General features: G+C 38.2%; 1 protein-coding gene across 1 annotated transcript in view; it reads right to left on the reverse strand.

Moving 5' to 3' along the window:
* CLCN4 (chloride voltage-gated channel 4) overlaps positions 1–13,759 on the reverse strand; it is a 39,984-nt gene that overhangs the window by 15,766 nt on the left and 10,459 nt on the right. The window contains exons 5-9 of the mRNA XM_072427367.1: positions 11,132–11,319; positions 6,039–6,161; positions 5,409–5,615; positions 5,242–5,322; positions 2,931–3,476 (exon numbers count right to left, since the gene is read on the reverse strand). Coding sequence (XP_072283468.1) covers positions 2,931–3,476; positions 5,242–5,322; positions 5,409–5,615; positions 6,039–6,161; positions 11,132–11,319 — 1,145 coding nt within the window. The remainder of the gene's footprint in view (positions 1–2,930; positions 3,477–5,241; positions 5,323–5,408; positions 5,616–6,038; positions 6,162–11,131; positions 11,320–13,759) is intronic.

Here is a 13,759-nt window from a genome sequence, read left to right on the forward strand (position 1 = left end):
TTTTTTAAAAAATGAAAGAAAGAAAAAAGGTGAAGCTCCACCCCTTCTGTCTTTATTGCCACAGTGCAAGATCAGGTGACCTAGGCAGAAGATAAAAGAAGATGGCAATGCCCTGCACTGGAACGATGTTGGTTTACAGGACAGCACAGGACCCAATCCAGGAAAGTTTGCGAGGGATCAAGGTATATGTGGAAGTAAAAGTGAGTGAGATTTTTTTCAGTTTAGTTCAGTTTTAACATCCAATCGATACTGTACTGTCTGGCACAGTATAGTCTCATACAAGTTGTTTTTCCAAAACAATGTTTTGGAAGGTGTTATTTGGTAAAAGATGTGCTTTAAAGTCTGTTTTAGTAAATTAAATTAGGTATATAGAACATCTGGATGTGGCACCATTAGGCCACATTTGTTCTCGAAAGGTAAAATAAAGATGTCTCATACAAGTTACCAAAAAGAGGGTGGGAACTGCTCGGGGTGACCCATATGGAATGATGTTCAGGTTGGGCTTCTCCTAGCAGCAGGGTGGGGACAGTGTAAAACTGCATATGTAAAGGTTGTACTAACCCAGGCGGCAGGAGGTAAGTGTAATGTGTAAATGATATATACATATATGTGGGTCTTCCAAAGATACAGCTGTGTAGAAAGTGCTCCTTTAGGTGCATTAATATTGTGCCTTACTGGGTCCCTGTGTTGTACTTGACTTGAAGTAGGTAGACCTGTAAACTTTTATTGTTGAAGCTACCTCAATTCAAGCAAAGCAGAGGGGGTTAAAATCTTTGACTAATATTATTACACAGAATTTATATAGCACCATCATACTACACAGCGCTGTACAAAGTTCATAGTCATGTCACTAGTTGTCCCTCAAAGGGGCTCACAATCTAATGTCCATACCATAGTCATATGTCTTTATTACAGTCTAAGGTCAATTTTTGGGGAGAAGCCAATAAACCTAACTGCATGCTTTTGGAATGTGGGAGGAAACCCACACAAACACAGGGAGAACCTGCGACCTCCATGCAGATGGTGTCCTGGCCAAGATTCAAACCTGGGATCCAGCACTGCAAAGGCCAGAGCACTTACTTCTGAACCACCATGCTGCCTGAGCCTTTGTGGTGACTGATTAACACATTTGCATGCATGGTAACATACATATGGTTTATTAGGAGGCATTATGGTGTGCTAAAATGCATGTGCATTGTGGTATACTGGCTAGGTGCATTAGAATTCAAAATCAGTTGCACCTAACATAGTTATGTGTATTGAGGTGGAATTCATTTTAAATGGCATCCCAATGCACCTAGCCAGTAACCTACAACACACATGTGTTTTAGCAAACCACAATGCACAGATGTGAACTTTCTTGGCCAACAACTGGTAAAGAAGCATTTCTTCTTCATGCATTGAGGTCCAATAACAATTCCATTAATTAAACAGTGTGTTAACGCATAAAAATGCCTAATGTGTCTAATGGTACAGCTATACCTTTGTAACATTCCCACAGAACTGAATCTTGGAAAGTACAGCACAGAATTAATTATAATTAAAGCGAAGGTTGAAGTTCTCTTTTAATGAAAGCATAGCTACCCTTTGAGTAAAAGAAAACATTGAAGAACAAATGACCTTGACCATGAGACCTTGACCATGAGTTTGCTATGATTTTTGTCTGGTTCAGCTAATTTCTAAAATATTCCAGCACGGAAATGCTGAATTCATTCTCCACTAAAATATTTTAAGGATAATATTATTTTAGGGTGTGTGTATCTAAAAATGCCAGATGGACAACCAGTGATTCAGACTAGACCATATATTTGACATTCTGTGGTCATATCTCCATACTAGTACCCTATTTATGTAACCAGCTTATGTTATTAGATACTTCTGCATTCATGTACATATTATAATCATTTAACAAAGGACTCAGTGTGGACACACTTATATCAGACAATGATAAAATAAATTTCAATCCACTACACAAAACAGATCACATAGACCAAAACTACATTCAGTGTTCAAGTACTTCCCCAACAACCAGTGGATATTTATACTTGAAACTTCTATCAAAGACGTACTTGTATCACGGGGGAATGTTATTTTATTAATGGTAGATATTTAAATATTTAGAAAAGTGCTCCCATGTGACTTGCTGCAGCTGAGTCTCTTGGTGGTCTCTCTTTTTAAAAGAAGTGGTAAATATTCATGAAAACTAGTAATCACACCTGTAACAAGTCTACAGGCTAACATAAAGAAGAACATGTTCTAGATGAGAAAAACAGGCTAAATAATTGATCAATTTAAACAACAAAAAACAGAACATCTGAGCTAACAAGAATAACGGCTTAGAATTAGGCACAGAAATAGTCATAAAATTATAGAATATTGATGGCAGGCTGTGAGGTCCATCCAGTCTGTCCATTTCTTTCACATATTAAAGCTTTTATTTCAGCACGTCATGTGTATATCCAATTCATTGTTAAAGGAAATCTTTAGCAGCTATTAAAAATATTGCCTGTGAAATTACCATGCATTAGTAAGAGTTCGCTATTGTTGCAAGACCTTGAAAGAGTGTACTTGGACACAGCAGATTGCCTGGAGCTCAAGGACTGCATTTTTAAATATTAAAGGTAGTGTTTTAAACAAATTACACTTTTGCTACATATTGTAAAATGTTAGGAATTTATTCATGCACATTTGGTAAAGTCACTAATAGAGACTGCATCTACTTTTCTAAATTGCATTATATATATGACTTCTTCTGCACATCAAAAATGATTTCTGCATCAAAATTTGTACCCAAAAATGTAGACAGAATTGATAAATGTGCCCCTCTAATGTATTACTGTTATAAGGAGCCACAATAATTGAAGAGATTTTCATTTTACCTGGTAAAAGCCATCAAAATAGTAATGCAAATAACAAAATAGTTAACTTACCTTCATACCAAATGTGAATATTGTAATGATGATCTTAAAAATAAGTGCTAACGCCAACTGCCACATTGCAGTATAGACTCCTGGACCAGCCGGTCTGTCTGGAATGTCATCCACTGGTCTGGTCATGTTGAGATCATTGATGTAATCACAGAGCTGAGAAGACTCCAGAGCTCCACAGTCATTGAACAGCTCTGAGATAAGCTCACTTGTGCTCCTCCGAGTGTATGGATTTGGATAAGCAATAATGGCTGTGATTGCAGTGACTGCAATGACTTCCAGCACCGGATACTTGCCAAGGCTGGTGGTCTTGCGCCTGCGACACCAAGCGATGTTGCAGCGAATGAAGAGTGTTCCCCAAAGCCCTCCAAAGACACCAAGAAGGATGAAAGGAAATAGTTCCGCCATGTACCATGGTGTATGATATTCCACATAGAACAGAACCAAACGACTGTTGCCAAATGGGTTGATAGATCTTAGGGTAAAGGCCGCAACAAGTGCAGCAAAAAATGAACGCCATAGTGTCTTTAGAGGAAAATAGTAACTGACCTGAAAAACAGAGAAAATGCATAATCGTTCAAAGCTTGATCTTACCTGCCACCATCTTACTAAAATTTCAAAGGGTTCCCACAAAGAAGACCTTTGCACACAGATGATTATTGATCAAGATCAGGATGGGAGAGTGGTCCCACAACTTTCACACCTCCCATCCTGTTCTTGAACAATCAATATCCAGCTTGTCACATTCACTAATGCTTGTGTTAGGGTGTATGTCTTACCTGTGTGGATATAAATACTGGGGTATTCACTTGACACCTACTAAAAGGCTTGGAAAAGCTAAAAAAAGCCTTTAATATTGCAAGAAAAAGTGCAGTTGAAAGTGACTAACTACAAGTAGATAAACCAGCAGAAGTTGATTTATAGATAAAAGGTAAGCTTAAGATTGACTGCAAAAAGGGAAAATGTACATTTAAACAAATTACAGCTATACTATTTTCTCCCTATCCCTGACATAAAGTAAACCACCTTCCTCCTCCACAGATCGACACTTACCAAGATACTTCTTTTACCTGCACAGAAACACCCAATAGACTACTATAAGGTGGTTAGTTGGATGAAAGATAACCTGTCTACCTTCCCCATGAAAGTCTAACTTCTAAAATCCACAATCAGGGAGGTCATTATTGCAGAGGGGACAAGCCTATGCCTGATTGCTCTGGCTATCTGTCAAAAAAGCTGAGCTGTGCATGCACAGCTTCAATTTAGGTTGCAAGGATTCTTGTCAGTCCTGGCTTCCCCTCTGCATTCTTGGAATGAATCACCCTGGCCTGGCTAATCAAGATGGCTGAAGATCTTCGGGGAGAGTTGAAAGAAGAAGATGGTGGCACCAAATGCGGGAATGTGGACAGATGAGTATGGCAGGTTTAGTTCAGCATTAAAATTTACTACGTTGGCACAACTTCAAATAAACAAAAAACTGATCTTTCCTTGTACTATTATTGACTACTGCATTGACAAACAGTAACATTTAAATAACAAACTAAACTACTTCGTCACCCTGTAATTCTAATAACCTTTAACTTGGCCACATCAGTTGCCTTTAGTTGTAGCATCAATATACTGACTCATATCCTAGGGATATCTGGGTACTTCAAAGTTACCAACATGTAATTCTCCTACAAATTCCTCCTCTGGTTTAGGACTATTCTCTGGTAATAATTTTGTCTTTTTATCTCTAATCCAATCCAATCTAACCCATCTGCTACACGCTTGGCTATACGTATACATTTCTCTGTGTCATATGTCACTGTCATAGGATTCTAAATGCCCCCATTGAATAACCATTAGTTTACAGTTTCTCATGATAAAGTCATTTACATCCAATGTAGAAGAGCAGAGGTACTCAGACTCTGCAATGCAAACAAGTGCTAGGTGGCATGATTACAAATACACAGCTGCACAAACAGTAAACTAAACGTTTTCTTTCCTTAAATAAGTCCAAATGTGTCCCAGAGGTTACTGAAGACTGATTGCTTTTAGAATTATTAGTATTGTAATTTACTTGTAGATCTTCTAGAGGACACGAAAATCAATTACAGTTAGCCCCCATTGGTACTCCTAATAAAAACATATGTGTGTGTGTGTGTGTATATATATATATATATATATATATATATATATATATATATATGTGTGTCTTTTTAAATATTTAAGGCAAGCAGAAGCACAATAGTTTGGAATTTTTCATTGACGTCAGCAGCATCAGATTCAAATTACAGAACAATAACAGTTTAAGAAAAAAAACACACAGTACCTCTTCCAAACTGAAAAGAACACCGCCAATTGGAGCTCCAAAAGCAACAGAGACTCCTACTGCAGCTGCAGCCGAAAGCACCTGTGACACAAATATATCACCAGGTTAAGGCAGAACTTTCATGGGGGATAATGAATTCACATTTTTCCTTTCATAAATCAACTTACTTCTCTTCTTTTTGCTTCATTTTTGCTATACTTGGAGAACAAGCTGCTGAATAAGTTGCCACAACAACAGGCGACATGGACTGATGGCCCTTCCTTTCCAAGACTTAGGCCAGAGGACACAACGAGAACTAACGTCACTGTTTTTATTAAAAGGGTCCACTTTCCTAGGTATCCTCTTATTATGAAGCCACTCAAAATGGTCTTTATCTAAATGCAAGGAAAAAGTAAAAGACAGAGGCTTGGATGTTTTTCCAAACAAAAGAAAAATGTGTAGCACTTTTTATTTATGGCAGATAGCATACTAATATCTTTGGAAGGCTTGAATCTTAACTATCATACTTGAATATAAAACCAATCGAATATAAATTGAGGTATCTAATTTTTTAATGCATATACCGGTAATAAGCATCTTTCAAAAGCTGTGCAAGGTCAGACTTTCTTGAAATTCATTGCAATGTCTGAATAAAGTTTGCTCATCCATGGAAAACTCATAAAACTTTAAGACAAATTTACGCAGTCGTTTTAAACAATGCAATCATGTTATACTTTTGAGATAAAAGAAGGCAGAAGACAAATGTCTTGAGCAGTAGAATTATCCTAACATGTTGGGAGTTATCATTAGGATCTCACCTCAGGAATTCCAGAGCCACAAGCGTATGGAGCAAACACTCGAACCAAGGACACCGCCAAGAAAGCAAAAAGCAAAGCCCACAAAATATAGAGGAAATAGTTCAAAATATATGCGCTGGGTCCCTAAAATACAGTGAAAATATTAGGTAGTCAGCTTTACAGTCATAAGTAACCATTAAGTGGCATTATAACAGGAAACAGTGGCATTACAGCATCACATACAACAAAGGCACAGAAAATTACAGTGGTATTGATAGTTGTGCTGTATAGTCTGATTTTGGCTAGTGGTGTTGAGAAAGGAGGGAGGCTGAGGCTAAGCAGAATTGGTCATAGTATGCAGATGTTTTGAGAAAATAACAAAACGAGTTTAAAGACAATAGAACTGCTAGTTTAAATTCAGAATGAAAACACAATCTGTGTAGAAAAGCCTATCCTCTTCCAGCAAGCTACTGAGAATGGCTGTTATTCTTTATGTGGAAACAGTGTTCTCTCTCTGTAGGGGTCCAGCGTTCTCTCGCTTATAAAAGGTTCAACGTCCTCCTTCCATAAACTTCCTGTAACCAATTCTTATCATTATGTATTTGGCTAAACTAAAATTGTCAAAGGTTACAAAATTTGAAAGGTGAAAGTAGATGGTACAGTAAATCTGATTTCCAAACAGGACACAAAGACACAAATGAATGCCACTCTGTATTCATTAGTACATTCTTTAAATATATTATTTTAAGTACAGGCAATGTAAGTACCTAAGATTTCACTTGGTAGCTGCCTCTTGCAGCCCACTGTACAATGGAGCTGGTCTTTAAGATTCAATGTGAAATACCTCCAATGAGACCTCAGCAGGAATGAATATAGAGAGCTTTTTAATATTCTATTTAAACCTTAATGAGTTACTACCTCTTCAGCCAGACTTGGCATAATGTGGTACTTAAGAGGGAGAACAATGTAGTTAATTTGCTTTTGAATGCTTAATTGAAAAGAACATCTATACAAAGAATGTGCTTATTATGCGTATACACCAAATGCATACAATAAAAAATCATTTTGTAAAACAGTAAAAAAAAGTACAAAAGATTAGGATATTGAAAGTAGACCTTAGCAGTTAAGTCCTCTCCACTACTTTACAATTAGGCCACTCCGATTAGAAGGAAAACTCCTGCTTACAGAATCTGACTTTAAAATAAAGTTCACATGGATCTATTGTGTTGATATCAGTGGAAATATAAAATAGATTGTAGGTGTACAGTGTATATTATATCCACCTCTATGTTTAAGTCTGCCAGTCATAAAGTTTATAGTTAATAACATCTCTGGTGAAATCATTGACATTTGCAGACAGAAGTTTTCTCCAGACCAGCGTTTCTCCTCTACATGATTACCATGGGGGAACCCCTAAAATAACATTCAGATTTTCGGAGAGCTCCTGCTATATTCACAGCTCAGAGAGCATAGTGGTCAGTAGTAAGAATTCCACTTACATTGCTGGCCATTGGGAAGAATGCCACCCTTACCGATAACCAAAAGGATCATTGGTGTCATTTAAACTGACCTGAGAGGAACAAACTGCTGAATGAACCTCTGGAGGAACCCTGAGGGTCCTCAAGATCCTGGTTGACCAGTTACTTTCAGAATCCAGTGCAATCACTTAGAACAGAGGTCGGCAAACTCTGGCCTTTAGGCCAGATACAGCCTAGTCAGTATTCCAGTTTGGCCTAATGCCCCCCTAGTTATTTATTGTTGCATCCGGCCTAACTGAATTGCCGCTTTATCGCGAGTTCCCGCAATATAATCGAGTTACCGCACAGTAACCCCAATTACTATGCCTAAAGAGCAGAAGCAACGTGCAGCTACCAGTCTCCAGAAGGTTAACCTTGAACGCCGTGTCTTCAACCCCGAATGGACTGACGAAGAACAAGCTCCGCTCTCAGCTCACTGACAATCACCTTAATGACATTCTATTGCTGAACTCCTCATCATTAGAACCTGATATTGTATCTGTCCCTAAGAACATGCAACATCATGTTTCCCATTGATCGTACTGTATTTTTAAATAAAAAACCTTTCTTTGGACACCTTGTTTCTTCTGGCCTAGTGTGCCTTCTTGACCTCCTGAAATGGCCTAGTAGTCCAAAAAGTTTGCCGACCCCGGCCTTTTGGGTTGCTTTCTGAGGAACACCTATTATAGTATAAAGTTCAGAAATAAGTTGACATGCTGGTTGATAACACCTTTGAAAACCCACCAAGAACCATCAGAAAGTCCTACAGTAAGCAAATACTGATTTTGGAAATGTCTGCATGATGGAAGACACTTTGGACTTTTCCTAATGCTATGTGCTGCTCCAATAAACTTTAGGTATGTGGCCTATGTTGGTTTTAGGGATCAGCTGGGGGCATTTTTTTTAGAATCACCAATTTACATTACATACATGATTACTAGCTGTGATGCCAGGTGTACTTTATAAAGCAACGCCACACAAACCCAGAGGGTTTACAAAAGAAAAGCTCACCATGCTCTCGGCAGAAGGGGCAAGTAATTGTTCATGAATGTTGGCAAATACACTCATGTACACGAGTCTCTAAAAGAATTTTCAAAATTACAAATATTAGAGGATAACCAAAAAATTTTACCATCTAGGGTCCCTTATAGTCTCTGTACACCTATTACAGCCACATGTAACAGTTGCCAAGAAATAGCTAAGATAATTATTCTCTATCTGTTTGTGGGAAGGGAGTACCTATCTTGCTCCTGATCAGAGAGTTGAACAAGGGCTGGTTGGAGTCTCAAAACATTTTACCATCTTAGGATGCCTTTCTGGTCTTGCAACACAGTTGGGACCCAAATCAGAATTTTATGCAATTGATTCAGCAATTATGGGTAGTAAAAGGGTGGTGTTATCAATAGCACCTAAACTCTGTGATTTCTGTATTAAATGGTATAAAACCAATATGAGAATCTTTAAGATGGAAGCTTTAACCATAGATTTTAATAAACCAGCTAAGCTGCTGCTGGAAACTAAATATTAAGTCTTTACTGCTTTGTTTGATCTTGACATTTTAGCTGTGATGGCAGCGGTATCCTGAAATCTGATGGTTTTGTTGCTTTAAGCAGCTTAACCTCACACACAGCACAATCAGAATCTAGGAGACAGTGTGTAAAGTTCGTAGCAGCGTGTCAGACTTTAGGTGACATCTGACCTTGCTTCAACAATTACAGTTCCCATATTTTTATCTAGTCATATCTTCTTTTAAAGAGAATACATTCAAAAGATATAATACACAATGACAGCAGCTGATTCCTCTGTCTCATGCTATCTTTCTCCGTCATGCTCTAGAATAGCTTGGTTCTCTCTGAGTGCCTTGATGGATTCATTACTAAACATCACTGTAACATACATGCTGCTATGCCAAGGTATATATTTTATCAAGTAAGCTGCCAATAAAGTGAACATAATACAAGCTAGCAGGATGCAGATCATTCAAAAGGCCTGTCAGGTTCAGTCTTCTAATAGTCATTGCACTCTTCCATCTTTCATCTAAATACTAGAGGCATTGTCACTGCATAAAACTGCTTAATGTGAACTGAAGCTTCACGGTCAGTAACAAGTACAGTAGTGTTCATCAGTCCGATGTTATTTTTGTCCCCAAACCTTTAAAAGGAAAAGTTGTTATCACAAAATGACAATATTACATTGATACTTGTGATATATATTTTGATTGTTCTATAGAACCATAAACAATAATTATTTCTAACACATGGACCCAAAAAGACTCTTCAGCAGTCAATGTTACTAAATGCTTTATAAATAATGTGATTTCCTACATTAAAAAAAGTATACTTAAAAAAAGTCATTATTTGTCTTTAACAAAGATATTTCCAGGGTACAGATTTTTAGGAGTCGACCTAGCAATACCCCATAAAAAAATGAAAATATAATAATACAAATGTCACCATAAAAGGTTTCCCTACCTTTTTAGCTGCAGTGAGAACATTTACTTTCGTTCACAATATTTTTTATGTATTGAGAGTAATTCTCGTCCAACTTTTACATCACTTCACCCCTTGCAAATCTCTGTTTTACCACTGCACTCCTTGTTCAATCAACGCACCCCCTGCACACATGTCCCACCACTGCATCCCCTGCACATCTGTTTATTCACCACACCCCACTGCACATGTCTCACCATTGCACCCCTGTGCACCTATTCAATCACTACAGCCCGTGCACACATGTCTCACCACTGCACCCCCTGCATCCCAGTAGCACCACTGCACTCCCTGCACACCTGCCCCACTACTGCACCCCTTGCATACCTGTTCCACCACTGTACCCCTTGTACACCAATTTTACCACAGAACCCTAATCTTACACTTGTTCTGACACCGTATCTCCTTCTTACACCTGCTCCAACACCATATTCCTGTTACATGCCTGTTTAGACATTACACCCCGATCCCATAAAATAGTGCCTAGGACCTGTGGCACCCAACAACTGATACCACTGGACACAATAGCGGGGTTGTCTTCTACCCAGGACATGGCCTCAATTGATGGCTAGATTACTTGCTGCTGTTGCTTTTTCTCAGACAACTGTAAAAACTAAAGAGGGAGAATCACCAGGAACACAGATTACTTACTACCTATTCTTTACTTATATTAACTGCTCACTTTATAAAGGATTTATAAATATAAGTCAGATAATTGCCTTGACCTCCTCCCCAAGCACATTACTAGGTCTAATTTTCAATAACTGCTTTATTGGGTCACTATTTAGGCTGTTTGACTTCAGAACTTAAGAACAGTTAAAACCGAAAAGTGAACAGGAAGTCTAATCAACAAGTTCCCTCCAAACACTGAAGCATTCAGCCTTGGAAAAATACCAGAATGCTGGTAAATGTATGTTTTCCAAGATTCTGCGGTGAATAAAACTGTGTTCCTCCCTAAGAAGTTGGCCAAAATAATCCTCTGTACAGGCAATTGCAAATTAACCTACGGTAAAAATAAAGATCGCTAGAAGTTTTATGTGAACCATTTGGCAACCCAAAGGGAATGTTGACTACATCCAGCACTATGTTCTGAAAAACACTGCTTTACCTCTCCCTGATTGATCATCAATTCCGACCATTTCTGCCATTTGGGACATTTATCCCTGTCATCAAATGTGGTCTCATTGGAAGTCCAGCAGCACTGTTCATGGCTGTACCAAAAGCCTTCCAGACATATTCCTTCTTTTAGATCAGTCATCCAGTCCACAGCTAAGTCGATAACACCCGCCAATGTACCTGAACACAAAACACAGGGAGAATTAGAGCCTTGCAAAACATCAGTTCTTGATACCCAGTTGTTTGAAATGTATAGACTGATTGCAGTTCTTTATACCATATGATTAAATAAGGACCACCAACACATATTCAGTTACTGGTGGTCACTTGTATGTAATTGCTATTCTCCTGCATATGGCTAAACACAACTATGGATTGATTAGCTGGATTAAGAAAATCATGTCTACAAAAGGCTGGTGAGCAAGTCCACAAGGGGCACCAAGTCCTCAAGGCTAGAGTTTGGAAAAAAAATGTTTTGACTCTCTAAACCAGGGGTCCCTCAAGGTCCTTTTTTTCCCCCCCCCCCCCCCCAAATTCTGAAAATGAAAAACATCTGCCCGCCTGCCCACCCGTGTTACCACCCAACATGATCATTTTCAAAACATGCAATATACAGACATTATTCCTGTACACCCATCATGTGACACAAAGCCTAGGCAATTATCACATGGTGCCTGACTACCGGGGGAATTGTGTTTGTTTCAATCCATTAGAGACTGCAAAGTGTAATATTTAGTGTCAGACAAACTTGTAATGTGAGAGGATGAACAACACACTAAAGTGTGTGTAGAGGGGTTTGTTTTTGTTAGTTATGGATGAAGTAGTAAACGTCCTCAATTTTTTCAATAAATTTCAAGTTTGGCCCCCGACTTGGTCTAAGTTTTTAATTTGGGACCTCTGTGTATTTGAGTTTGACACCCCTGCTCTAAATCTTAACTTCCTTTATTTTGTGCTGTATGTTAGATATTAATGACAACTGTATGCAGATCCTGGTGATCCACAGAGTTTGACAGCCCTGGCTTAGGTGAATGCTCTACTACAAAAACACTCTCCTGAAAGCTATATCACTGCAAGATAAGAATAGGTGACACATTCAGGTAACACACCGGCAGCACAGTGGGTAAGAGATTATTAGCACTCACGCCTTTGCAATGCTAGATCCCAGATTCAAATCTCTGCCAGTTTGCATGTTCTACCCTTTTCAATGTGGGTTACCTCCGGGTACTCCGGTTTCCTCCCACATTCAAAAAACATGCAGTTAGGTTAATTGACTTCCCCCCAAAATTCCTCTTAGACTGTATGAAAGACATATGACTACGGTAGGGACATTAGGTTGTGAGCCCCTTTGAGGGACAGTTAGTGACATGACTATGAACTCCGTAAAGCGCTGCGTTGGAGCTATATAAATACTGTATAATAATAAAAATAATAATAATGCAATGCAAGGCACCCATCATATTGAAGCCAGAGAGATTAGGATGACATCTTAACATCTCTGATATCTATAGAGAGATTCTCTCTGGAGCTATATTGGATGAATGATAAAGAAAGTTTTATTTCATTTAACTACTTATGGGTGGCATAATGGCAGAGGAGTTCACACCAACTCTTATGACAAGTGACAGATTCCTGTTAACTTGGCAGGACAATTAGCTATTTTTCAAAAGATTGACACATGCCAATTTATAATTTCTGCTTTAATAAAAAAAGTTAACTTAAATATGTAAAAATAGCAAAATTATTACTTTACCATTTTTTGTCTGTTCAGCAGATTTATGTAAATGACTCATAATGTTGGTTTGGGTATATAGACATTTTATGGAACAGAGAAATGTGTCATTGATAAAGGAAACACTGACATCTAGAGGAACATTAAAATACTGCAGATCATATTGGGTATATACAGTTTAAAGAAACTTTCTTAACCTTTTTACCATGCGCGAACCCTTGAAATAACTTTCAGATCTTCAGGGAACCCCTCCAGTTTTAGTGCCACAAATTACAGAACAAAAACAAAGACATCATCACACACATCCTTAATTTTACTAGTTCATTTCTGGTGCCCAGAAGCCCAAGGCTATTCATCCATTATATACAATCTATCTCTACATCCTATGAGATGCCCCTTGGTCTTTGGAGGTTTGAATGATCTTCTGTTTCAGGAAGGGATGAAACTATTTTCTTTATGGCTATTTACAGATATCAGAGATATATGCTATTGTTATGTCTATTCTCCCTTGAGAAGAGATGTTTAAGGGGGAATATGATCACCCTGTATAAATATATAGACGGTCCATATAGAGAACTCGCTTCCCCATTATTCACTTAGAGATCATTACAAAGAACAAGAGGGCACTCTTTGCGTCTGGAGGAAAAGAAGTTTAAGCTCTGGATAAGGAAGGGATTCTTTACTGTAAGGTCTGTGAAAATGTGGAATCAGCTCCCTCAGGAAGTAGTTTCAGCAACTACTATAGATTGCTTTAAGAAAAAGCTGGATGCTTTTCTAGAAGCACAGAATATACCTGGGTATTAAGGATTTATAGTAAAAATAACAGTGACTGTTGATCCAGGGAACATCCGATTGCCTTATGGAATCAGGATTTATTTCCCCTGTTCAAGC

This window comes from Pyxicephalus adspersus, chromosome 1 (genome assembly GCF_032062135.1).
Source record: "Pyxicephalus adspersus chromosome 1, UCB_Pads_2.0, whole genome shotgun sequence".
NCBI classification, from domain to species: domain Eukaryota; kingdom Metazoa; phylum Chordata; class Amphibia; order Anura; family Pyxicephalidae; genus Pyxicephalus; species Pyxicephalus adspersus.